Raw genomic sequence first — 12,106 nt, 5'->3', positions numbered from 1 at the left:
TTACTTACAAGGGAACACCCATATGATTATCAGCTGATTTCTCAACAGAAACTATGCAGGCCAGACGGGAATATTCAAAGTGATGAATAGCAAGAACCTACAACCAAGACTACCCAGCAAAGTTATTCAGAATTGAAGGGCAGATAAAGAGCTTCACAGATAAGAAAAAGCTAAAGGAATTCATCACCACCAAACCAGTATTACATGAAATGCTGAAAGGTATTATTTAAAAGGAGGAAAAAGAAGAAAAAAGTAAAGATAAAAATTATGAACAACAAATACTTAGCTATCAACAAGTGAATCTAAAAGTCAAGTGAATTAAAAATCTGAAGAACAGAATGGACTGATGAACATAATAGAATCAGGGGCATAGAATGGGAGTGGATTGAAAATTCTCAGGGGAAGGGGGTGTCTGTGTGGGGGGTACGGGAAGAGACTGGACAATATCATACACCTATGGATAAGGATAGCGAGGGTGGGAGGTAAGGGCAGAGGGAAGGGTGGGAACCGGGTGGAGGGGAGATATGGGGGGGAAGGAGAAACAATTGTAATAATCTGAACAATAAAGATTTATTAACAATGAAAAAAAAAAATTAATTTTAAAAAAAAGCACATGAACTTGAGAAACACCCTTTGTCTTGTTTGTGTAAGAGAAACAGGAGAAATGGCAAAGGGCTTCCCGTACCAACCTTGCGTCTTTGTGGTTGAGCTTCAAAGAGAAAATGTTGCAAATGGCTCCTGCTGAGAGTCCAGCAGCCCCCAGGTGCCATGGGTGATGAGGATAGGCCCACCTCGGAGGAGATGAGAGGCCCACAGCCAAGGCTGTGGGTGGAGGGAGAGTCTGAGCAGAGAGAAGCATGCTCTTATAGTCTAGGAATCCTAGTACAGGATACACAGTGGAACTGGCCCAGGGTTGGGCCCCACTCACCTCCCCTAACCACCTGTGCCCTTCTCACATGGCATGGTCCCTGCAATGCCCCTTTGCTCTGGCCTGCAGTCCCCTTGCACCCTCCTCTTCCCAGTTCTCAAGACTTACATCACAGCCCGGCTGGCATGGCCCAGTGGTTAAGTGTCAACCTATGAACCAGGATGTCACAGTTCAATTCCCAGTTAGGGCACATGCCCAGGTTCCAGGAGGCAGCCAATCAATGATTCTGTCATCATTGATGTTTCTATCTCCCTTCCTCTCTCAAATCAATAAAAACATTTTTTTTAAAAAAAAAAAAAGACACCACAGCTGAGTCAGGTGTGTGTGTGTGTGGTCCCTGTATCAGGACATGCATGTTATCACTTGAGATTTGGGGAGGTTGTCCCACTAGCTTCACCAACTGAAAGGCAGGACCTGCATTGTCTGCTGACCACATAGGATTCAAATGTCTGTTGAATAAAGTGGGAGGCCAGGCCACGCAATGGTGGCAAGAGGGGCTAATCAAGTCAAGAGAGCATGTGCCATCCACCACCATCTGATGCAGACCCTCCCTCAGGACGGTTGGGGCCCCTAGGCCATAGACTTGCTGGCTGGCCCCCGTGCCCTACCCCTTGTGTGGAGTGGATGGATGACCAGCTGCCTCCTATTCTCTAAACTGACAGCAGGTGGCTCTGTTCCCTTTCATTTAGCATAAGGAAATGCTCTCACTCCATACCACTGTGCTCCAGGCTCGGTCCTTTTCAGCCAGAGAAGTAACCACTGCACCAAGGGCAGTGGTTGATTGATTGATTGATTAGCACAAGCATAAATTTACTCACTTGCTCAGAGGTCTTGGAATAGGCTGTTACAAGAACAACCATTGTGAGGGGAGACCCAGCCACCAGACAAGCTATGAGAGCTCAGCTGCCCAGGCCTAATTTAGGTGTCCCTGTCCAACCTGCATCAGGAAACCTCCTCCCCCAGGCTTCCCCAGGGCTGTGTGTCACCCCAGGGAGCCCTTCTCTGCTCACTCTGTAAATGTGCGCACAGACGCAGAGTGACCACCTCGCAAGGCAAATATAATGCTGTCATCTTTCTACGTAAGTTCAGAGTCAGAACTTGACCTGAGGCCCTAGCAGTCTCCAGGCCTCTCACCACCCATCCTTACTAACAAGTCCATCGCGGGCCACCTTTCAGCCCAGGCAAAGAGCCATTCCCTCTGGCCCCAGGACCTTTGTGCGAGCCTGCTGCCTCCCTCCTCCCCTGTGCCAGGCTGTTCCTCATCCCGTAGGTCGCAGTATTCACTCCGGTTCCTCATTGATCCTGTGTCCTTTTTTGATTACTGTGAATCTCCCCAAGGGGCGGGGTGGGAGCGGAAGACTGGTCTTGGCCTTTCACCCGCCTGCTTTTTAACTTGTCCATCTGTTCCGCGAACATTTCAGGAGCGCCCCTGCATCGGTTGCAGGGCCCGGCCTCCCCCGGAGCCCTAGAGTGCATCTCCCCTGTGAGGGTCTGGCAGAGGCCTCGCGACACGCCCCCTGGGGCGTAGCCCTTCCCTGGCTGGGCCCGCACTCCCTCAGCGCTGTTCCGGCGACACGCGTGGGTCCGGTCGCCTCACTGTTGCAGTCTCCTCCGAGCGCCCCGGCTGCAGGTGCTGGCCCGCCTGGCTCCCCTCTCGGTGGCGCTCACCGCCGTCCCCGCCCCGCCGGGCTTCCGCCACCCGGGGAGCCGCAGTGGGCCGGGCGGGGGCCTCCCGCCGATCCCGATCCCGCCCCTGGAGCTGCGACGACTCAAGACCTCGGCGGGTCTCGCGGCTGGCGGACTCGGCTCGGTAGCACGCGTCATGGCCCCGGCCCTGCGCGGCCTCCCGCGGCGCAGCCTCTGGCTGCTCCTGGGTGAGTAGGGCTGGGTCCCGCTGCCCCAACACCCCGGCAACCCCTGTCCCCCCCTGCCGTGCCCAACTCGCCCGCTCTGCACCCTCGAAGGGAGGCGAGTGCCAAGAGCTCACCGCTTGCAACTGGCTGGCCGACTGGGAGCCGAGGTCCCCGGGCGTGGACGGGGGTCCCTGCAGGGCTGCGCCACCCTCTGGGGACCGGGACAGCTTGGGGCATTGCGGGCGGGGGCGGGGGGGGGGGGGGCAGGGAGTTCTGAAAGGCCCAGGGCAATTCTCCCGCACCCTGGGACTCACTGATTTTCAGGAGTAAAACTGCAATGTGTGGCCCCCTGCCCGCACCTCTGTGCCCCGCGGGCTTCCTTAGGCGACCGTGTGTGGGAGCAGGCACCGGGCAGATCACGTATTTAGAAATCAGAACCACAGCCCTTTATCTAGAAATTAGTGAAAACTGAAAGCCTGACTAACATACAGCAGTTGCTGACTTGCAAATAAACCTCCCAGGGATGTCTTTGCAGAAGCGGGCCAGCTGACTTGGGGATTTCCACAGCTCCTTTTCGCTGGGTCCTTCAGCGCTTCAGGCTAATCGAAATTCTAAGAGGGACTCTGGGTGAGCTGGCAGAGGGTGCTGGCTCCCTCTCCAGGGGGTATTCTAAGCTGAAACCCAGGGAGGACAGGAACCAGCACCAGACTTGGCAAAATGTAGCAAGAAATTGTCGCCTTCACTTCCCTGTCCACAGTTTTCATCAAATAGAAACTTTTTTAAAACAGCTTTAGCTATTTGACTCAATTTGTGTTTAGGTACTATTTATTTATTTATTTGTTTATTTATTCCTCTCCCGAGGATATGTTTGTATTGATTTTTAGAGAGAGAGGAAAGGGTGTGGGTAGGGGGGAGCATCAATGTGACTCACGTAGATCGATTGCCTCCCTTACTAGTATATGCCAGGACTGGGGATAGAACCCGCAATCTTTCCATGCACAGGGACAATGCTCCAACCAACTGAGCCACAGGGCTATTTAGGTACCTTTTAATAAAACTAATTAAATAGGTCATTTAAGTGGAAGAATCCAGTGGCCCCCGGAATGCCCCCCTCTCCCCCGCAGCCATTACTGGCTTTTTGGCCTTTCCCAGAAAGGGCAGTGTGGTCAGAAGCACCTGATGGTGCTGGGGAAGGGGTGACCCCCATGCTATTTTTGCAGCTGGGGGAGCAGTGTGGCTTACCCTGGAGATGGTGCAGGCACTGGAGGAGATGGGCTGAAGACTACCCAGGCGCTGTGCCATCCCACCTCTCCCTATTCATAAACCTTGCCAAGGAGGGTCAGATCCGCAGGAAACCCACAGCATCAATAGAATATCATCTGAAAACTGATCTTGCCACTTCAGTGTTTTGGCTGACGTTATGTAAAAAGCAAAATCTTAAAATAATATTATCCTCTTCTTTTGTGTTAGGATTCATTTGGCTTGACATGGAACTTACTGTTTTGGTTTCCTGAGAAATGAACATTTCTCTTTAGCAGGGTTGTGTCCTTTTTTTAAAAAAAAAATCATAAATAAACATTCTCTACTGATGTGCCAAAGCTGCACCCTCTAAAGCGTGTGTAAATAAAACACTGCGTGATCCCATAAGAAGACCTTCCTTGTTTACCAAGAAGGTGATACAATGTTCTGGTGAAAATCCAAAGTCCTGTAATCTTACATTATTCTTCGAGGTCTGGCTAATATTGTATCTTGGAAAAAACAAACACAACTTTATGAGGTTATTAGTAAACTCATGTCATTGGAGCCCGGCAGTAGTTAGAATATGGAGCACAGAGTGTTTTCTTCCCAAGCTGTGGCTTTAGCCAGATCTCCTTGGAGATGAAAACTTTACTACCCAGAATGGCATTGCGGATTTTTTTCCCCCCAAGTATGCTAGTTGTTAGGTTCTAGAACTCATCTGCAACAGTTTTACAATCAAGCTACTTTTCTTATTTAATCTGCTTGCTTTCTGCACTTGGTTTTTTTTTTTTTTTTAATTTTTTTTACAGAGAGGAGGGGAGAGGAATAGAGAGTTAGAAACATCGATGAGAGAGAAACATCGATGAGCTGCCTCCTGCACACTCCGCACTGGGGATGAGCCCGCAACCAAGGTACATGCCCCCGACCGGAATCGAACCTGGGACCCTTCAGTCCGCAGGCCGACGCTCTATCCACTGAGCCAAACCGGCTAGGGCTGCACTTGGTTTTTGACATCTCACTATTCTGGTCGGACCACATGCATTTCAGAAGTTTGTATGTAGCCACTGGAAAGTTTTTCATCAATCAGAAAAGAGGGCATTTCCTAGACAACCCAGGATCGTTCTGTGTGCGGTGTAAGCTCCTGGTTACAAGAGCCCACTGCCACTCAGGAGGGCGGGCCCACTCGGACTTGTGGGAACTCCTCTGACATCTGTCCTGGGAAACATGTACCTTTTCTGGGGTCATGCTGGGGACTGTGGGGTTCTCTTTGCAAGGCTGCTATGATCATTGAGATATCTGACTTTGTACAGACACAAGTGTAGCCGTAACCTTCAGGGACATCCCAGTAAGTACAGCCCATGTGACTGCTTCAGATGAAATCCAAAGGCACTTCAGTCCTAGAGCCCAGATCTGAAGGATCTTACTTGCTAATCAGCTCAGTGTGTCTGTTCACGCTCCCTGCAGGGAGAAGCTTCTGGATTCTGTCTTCGTTCCACAGGCACACGTGGTCAGTTCCAGGCCAGGCCTGTTGAGAAATGGTCCTGTCCACACGGATGTGGTAATCAGTAACACGTCAAGGAAATGTTGAGTTAGAATCCTTTCTTCAGGCAAATAGCTCATTGAGAAAATTTCTTCCTCCTTATTTTTCCCCAGAATGAACCAATTTCACAGCCTCTACCCCATTCATACCCCATCCAGTATGACACGGGAGCCAACTCTCTTGGCTGGGGGCCACGGAGCGGTGGGGACACCTGTCCATCCTGTGAACCAAGGAGGGGTTGGGGCACCTGCCTGTGACCTGAGAGAGCTCTCCTGACATATTTCGAGCCCCTAGTTCAGTGATGGGCAACGTTTTGAGCTTGGTGTGTCAAACTTCACCAAAAAACTGAGCATAACTCGGGTAGTGTGTCACTTTGAGGAAAGAACATTATTTCGCAAATGTTTCATCCTCAGGAGCAGCAAATGTTTCATCCTCGGCATGCGGCTGCCTCAGCGGCCGCGTGTCATCAGAAATGGCTACGCGTGTCTGTGCTGACACGCGTGTCATAGGTTCGCCATCACTGCCCTAGGTTAAGGCCATGGGGTAGACTTTTCAGCCTGTTACCCCATCACATGTGAGCTGGGTGTGCCCTTGCAGGACAGTGCCTGGTGGTGACAGGTGCTCGGAGGGGTCTGAGAAGGGCACGCCATCCTGCCCATGAGCCTCTTGTTCACTGGGGACTCCGGGAATGCCTCCTGAAGGAGGAGGTGCTTTAGCGGAAAAGGGTAAGCAGGAGCTGGGATGGGGGAGAAGAGGAGGTGGCCGTGGTGGCTGCTGTGGCTTTAGCGCCCATGCCAGGCCTATGCCGCCTGCCTCTGCCCTGCAGCTGCTTCCTGGCGAGTGAAGAGATACCCATGATGCTGACAGGACTCTGCCCTGTCCACAGCGCCACATCAGGGGTGCCCTTGGGCCCCCACTCCCTCCCAAACCCCCCAGAGAGATGTCCTGGTCACCAGCCCTCCCTCCCTCCAGGACAGGGCGACCTTGGGCTGGGTAAGGTTTCTGGAGAACGCATCTGTTCTCTGTGAGGAGGGTTATGTCAACACAGCAGGACAGGAGGGCTCCAACCTAAACAGGCACTCAATTCATTTTAACATAATGAAGTTATTGTCCATGGAAAGCTTTTCTTTCCTAAGATTGTCTTATTTTACTGTTTTCTTTGACAGCAAAAGACATCACTTCCCTCACCGTTTACAGTGCAGATCCTAAGCGGCTCTGTTGGAGCAGGGCCCACGGAGACACACTAACCAAGACTCCGCAGGGGACCTGGAGCCCGGGCCTGAGCCTCCCAGCCAGGCTTCTTACTTTATTCTCATGAGGCCTCACAGGGTCTCCTTTGTTTAACTCCCTGATGGCTCCCTCTCTCTCCCCTTGCGGGTTCCCACAGTGGATTCTGTGGAACCAGAGGCCAGAACCCCAGCCATCCTCATCTTCCACCTGGCCCCCATCTGCTCTGCCCTCTGCTCACTGTCCTCCAGTCTCACAGGCCCCGCCAGGCCACACCAACTCCACCCCTCCCAGGTGACTGCCCCCACCGGGAAGCCTCCTCTGGCCACCCCATGCACCACCCTGGGTGGTGACCCTCTCCTGTGCCCCTGCAGGCCCCCTCAAAGCCTCCATCACACCACAGTGGCAGTGCCCCCACATGCGCCAGGCTTGAACCCCAGGTCAGCCCACCTCTGGGCCCCTCCTGTCAGCAGCTTCTGAGTGAGCACAGAGTTGGCAGATAACCAAGGGGCAGGAAGCAGTGACCCACCCCCGGCCTGGGCAGTGCCCACCCTGCCCCTCAGGGCTCTGCACCCCACACCCTCAAGGCTCACCAGGAACAGCTCACTTGAGAAGGCAAAGGCAGCGAATGACAAGCAAATAATTGGATGCTAACGCCTGCCGTATGGTCACATGTCAACGGGAATAAAAGCAGTTTGCCCATTACATCACGGGGAAGGGGTCTAGAAAGCATAGTCTCTTAAACAGAAATCTGGTGACGTTGACACCGGGTTGGCTCGCTCCCCATGTGCCTTTACTGCCTCTGGAAGGTTCCATGGGTCCGTTTGTAAGACGAAAGGTCTGCCAGCTGGGTGGATGGCCAGGTAAAGGGCTCCGGGGAAGCACTAAGCCATTTCTCCTAGAAACCTCTCTCTGTCCCACACAAGTGGGTCACACAGTGTCATCACCAGGAGGGAGTTCTGGAAAATAGAATCCCGGGCAGCGCCCATAGGAAGAATGGCCCAGCTGGGGGTCCGAGAAGCCCTGCTCAATGTAAACAGGTACATAAATGGTGCTGCTTATGCAGAAGAAATAAGCCTAGGGCGGAGAGCTGGAGGTGGGGGCTGATCAGAGCCCCGGGGAGCTGGGGAAGCCTCCAGACCCAGGGCAGTTATGCAAAGGCCCTGATTAGGGACTTGCTGGAAGCCTTTGTGGACAAGCATTTGACCGAAGGCTGGGCTGGAGGACTCATCCTCTGGGCCAAGGTAGACAGCTCAGATTTCATTCCAAGGGCAAAGGGGAAACCTGCAGGATATTAAAGGGGGTGATGAGAGTTTGGTTTAAAAGCCTTGGGCTACTTCGCAGTGTGGGCTGGGGTGGGAGTGCAGGCAGGGGACCAGGGGAGGGAGACTGGGAAGGGTGAGGACAGAGGATTGAGATGGAAAGAGTGGAGATTCCAGAGAGTTCCAGAGGTGAAACTGAAGATCGGTCATGGGCTTAGGCCTGGGCAGTGAGGAAGAGAGTGGGGGTGGGGGTCAGCCAGGCTCCTGGCCCAAGTGGAGGGTGGGAGCTAAGACTTCAGAGTTAGACCCCAGGGTCCCAGTCAAATTCAGATTTCAGATCAATGACAAATTGTTTCAGTTTACATGTCTCATGTAATTGGAGAATACTTGTACTAAAAAAATCATTGTTTACCTGACATTCAGATTTAACTGGGCGTCTTGTATTTTTGCTCACTAAAGCTGGCAGCCCCATCCACAGCGGCCACATCCCCTTAGACACTCAGGGACCACAGCAGGGAGACAGGTGTTGCACAAGTTCAGGGCACAGAAGAGGGGTGTGGTCGGAGAGTTTGCAGTGAGAGCCTCGGATGGGAGGGATGGTCCTGACACGGATGGTCCTGATGTTAAATGAGTCTTCCTCACATTGTCAACACATTTGATTCATCTGGGATGCCCCTGGTTTTTTGAGCTAAATGTCTGTTGGGATTTGGACGGTAATTGCACTGACCTATTAATTGATGGGGAGGATGAATATCAAAGACCGCTCCTCTGCCTTTATGGACCTGCAGATTATTGGTTCAATGTCTAGAAATCTTGTGGGGTTTTGGCTGCTACTGTGAGTGGGATCTTTTCCCAGTCTATTTTCTAACTTGTTGCTGCTGGAACAGAAGACAGCTCCTTTTTTGTACATTTGTTCTGTGGTTGGCCTTCTCCCTGTACTCAGTTTCCCACAGAGCTTGCTTCTTGCTTTGTTTTCCTTCTTCCCCACTCTTGGCTTTTCAGATAGGTCACCTGTAAGGAAGGCCTATCTCCCCAGCCCCTCCCAATTTTAACTCTGTCTGTCTTCTGACTCTTTGCTGAGTTCCTGCGTGCTCTGTGCGGGAATCCACACATGCAATCCCTGCCGGCATGTTCCCATGGTGAGCTGTTATAGTGGAACCTTCTTTAACCCACTCAGTGCTTTTTAAAATTGTCATAAAATACACATAACATAAAATTTACCATCTTAACCATTTTAAGTAAACAGTTCAGTGGCATTAAGTACCTTCACATTGTTGTCCCACCATCACCATCTTCCCAAACTAAAGCTCCGTCCCCATTAAACACCCACTTCTCATCCCCTCCCCCACCCTCTACTTTCTGTCTCTGACTCTGGCTACTGTAGGGGCCTCATGTACAGAATTTGTCCTTTCGTGACTGGCTTATTTCTCTCAGCATAATGTCCTCAAGGTTCATTCATGTGACAGGATTTTCTCCTTTTTTTTTTTTAACATGTTTTTTATTGATTTTTAGAGAGAAAAGAAGGGAGAGGTAGAGAGAGATAGAAACATCAATGAGAAGCATCATTGATAAGCTGCCTCCTGCCCTCCCCGCCAATCACTGGGGACCGAGACAGCAACCTGGGTCTGTGCCCTGATCAGGATTCGAACCCGTGACCTCTTGGTTCCTGGGTCAACACTCAACTGCTGAGCCACACCAGCTGGACAGGATCTTCTCCTTTTTAAAGCTGAATAGTATTCCATTGTATGTATGGACCATACTTTGTTTATCTATTCATCTGTTGATGGACACCTGGATTGCTCCTGTCTTTGGACTATTGTGAATGATTCTGCTATGAACATGTGTGTGTGAATCTCTATTTTAGGCCCTGCTTGTAGTTCTTTGGAGGTATATATCTACAAGTGGAATTGCTAGGTCATATGATAACTCTGTTTAACTTGTTCACAGCAGACTCTTCTCAGCAAATGCACCGTTTCCATTCCCACCAGCCGTGCACAGGGGTCCACTTTCTCCGTGTCCTCCCTGTCTGTGCTGGTAGCTTCCTGGTGGGCATGAGGCTCCCCTCGGGCTCGTCGAGCGGGATGTAACCTTGTCAGGGACAGTACTGTGGTTTATCGTTTTCAGGCTGACATCATCTGACTCCACTGCTCACCTGCTGGATGCCAATTCTTCTTTTACCTGACTTAGCATCCCATTTTCTTGTGGATTCAAGGGACATATTAACAGGTCCCCCACATCCAGCACAGAGCAGGCACCTCAAGGAGGGGAAGGGAGGGGACACAGCATCTCTAGGCCAGAGCCAGGGACAGTGGCTGAAACGGACCAGGAGGACCAAAAACAGGTGATGGCCGGGAGACTGTTGGCTCAGGTCTACGTGGGCTAAGGAAGGTTTGCAACATGCGTGACGCTGACCGTCAGAGAGCGGGGCGGAGGAGATGGGGGTTGACCAGGCCTTGACAGTTGAGTAGGAGTTTTTACCGCATGTACTTTTTGTTTTTTCAGTTTGTCGTCGTCTTGTTTTTGGTTTTCCTTTTTCAGAGCAGGCTGAGGAAGATTGAGGGCAACATGCTCAAACTGAGTTCTGTTTACATCGTTCTCTGGGGCCCTCAGTAACAGGCAGGCGCGCGGCTTCCTGGGGATTTGGCTCCTGGGGGGGTGGCAGGAACCAGGGGGTGTTGGAAGTGGTGGTTCTCACCCCGAGGGCCTGGCAGGGTGAGCGGAAAATGATTCGCAGCTGAGCCAGCACCTGCCGAGCAAGGCTTTCTCCGAAGGGTTAGGGGAAGATGTGCACAGAATACAGAGATAGTAGCTTATAAAGTGTATGGTTTTTTAACTTGTGGACAATACAGGGGAACAAAAGGCAGAAGATAAAGATCACCCATATGACACCACTCAGAGAGAGCCCACTCTTGATATTTCCTTCACGTTCATTGTTAAACAGCTTTATTGAGGTATTTGACATGGAATAACTGAATATATTAGAGTGTACAACCTGGAGGGTTCTGACATACGTGTGCACCTGTGTGGACTCAAGACTGCGCGAATCTATATCCACCACCTTTGAAAGTGTCCTGCGAACTTTGTCACCTTCCCTTCCTCCCCTCTCCCCAGCACCCTCCCCCTTGTCCCTGCTGGACCCCAGGGGCCCGAATGCTCTGTGAGTTGCTGAGGGTGGCTCACACGGAAACCTCACAGGGGTGGGCCGCTCATTTTTAGGCGGGATCCCTAAACTGAATCCTCTGGAAAGCAGCCTGTAAGTTCACGGGGGGAGGGGGTGAGAAGAGAAGTGGGGGCAGCTGTCCCACTTCTCCAACAAAGAAACTGTGGCCAAGAGGGGAACAGGCCTGCAGGAGCCTGTGTGGCCTCCTCTGTGCTGCCTGGAAGGTCAGGGTGCAGGCACCTGGGCTGCTCCCCACCCCAGTTCACGGGCACCAAAGGGGAGGCCCTATTTTTAGCCCCCAGACTGGTCACTCTGACCAGCGGGCCTCCCAGTGGAGGGCCCTTCCCCCAGCTCCTCCCGCACCGTCACCGGGCTCCCCCCAGCTCTAGAAGGAGGACGATGGGAGTTCGGTGGTTCTCTCTGCAAACGTGGAATCAGCCGCAGCAGGACGGCCCTCCTGCCGCCTGTGCAGACAGACTGGGCGGCTTAAAGTGAGGCCCACTCGGGTCGCACTGCTGGGCCCTCATCTCTCCTTAGAAACCCGGGTGTCCAAGGTCTCCATGCAGCTGTGCTGGGGGGAGCCGGCAGTCCTGCCTGTCACTGTGCTAAGGGATCCCCCTGCCTTCCTCCGCCCGTGTCCTCATCTCAGGGGCGGTTTCCTGCTGTGGACAGAGGGGCCCTGTCTCTGAATTCCCGGTGGTGCGTGTGCCTGACAGCTCCTGTCCTGACTCACGGAATGAGTGGTCTGCTCACGGCCTTCGAAGCCATGATGAATGAATCAATTTGCAATCTCACAGGAATGGAATCCAAACCGTTGGCTTTAAAACTCTGGGCAATGTTATTCAGCTTTAAACTGTAATACTATCCCTCTTTCTGGCGGAAGAAACTGCATCCGGC

General features: G+C 52.1%; 1 protein-coding gene across 1 annotated transcript in view; it reads left to right on the top strand.

Moving 5' to 3' along the window:
• Positions 1-2,351: 2,351 nt before the first annotated feature.
• RAMP1 (receptor activity modifying protein 1) overlaps positions 2,352-12,106 on the top strand; it is a 36,579-nt gene continuing 26,824 nt past the window's right edge. The window contains exon 1 of the mRNA XM_028140710.2: positions 2,352-2,802. Coding sequence (XP_027996511.1) covers positions 2,751-2,802 — 52 coding nt within the window. The 5' untranslated portion in view covers positions 2,352-2,750. The remainder of the gene's footprint in view (positions 2,803-12,106) is intronic.

Source organism: Eptesicus fuscus, chromosome 11 (genome assembly GCF_027574615.1).
Source record: "Eptesicus fuscus isolate TK198812 chromosome 11, DD_ASM_mEF_20220401, whole genome shotgun sequence".
Taxonomy (NCBI): domain Eukaryota; kingdom Metazoa; phylum Chordata; class Mammalia; order Chiroptera; family Vespertilionidae; genus Eptesicus; species Eptesicus fuscus.
The sequence above is the reverse complement of the archived record's forward strand: the minus strand, read 5'-3'. Positions and strand labels throughout refer to the sequence as shown.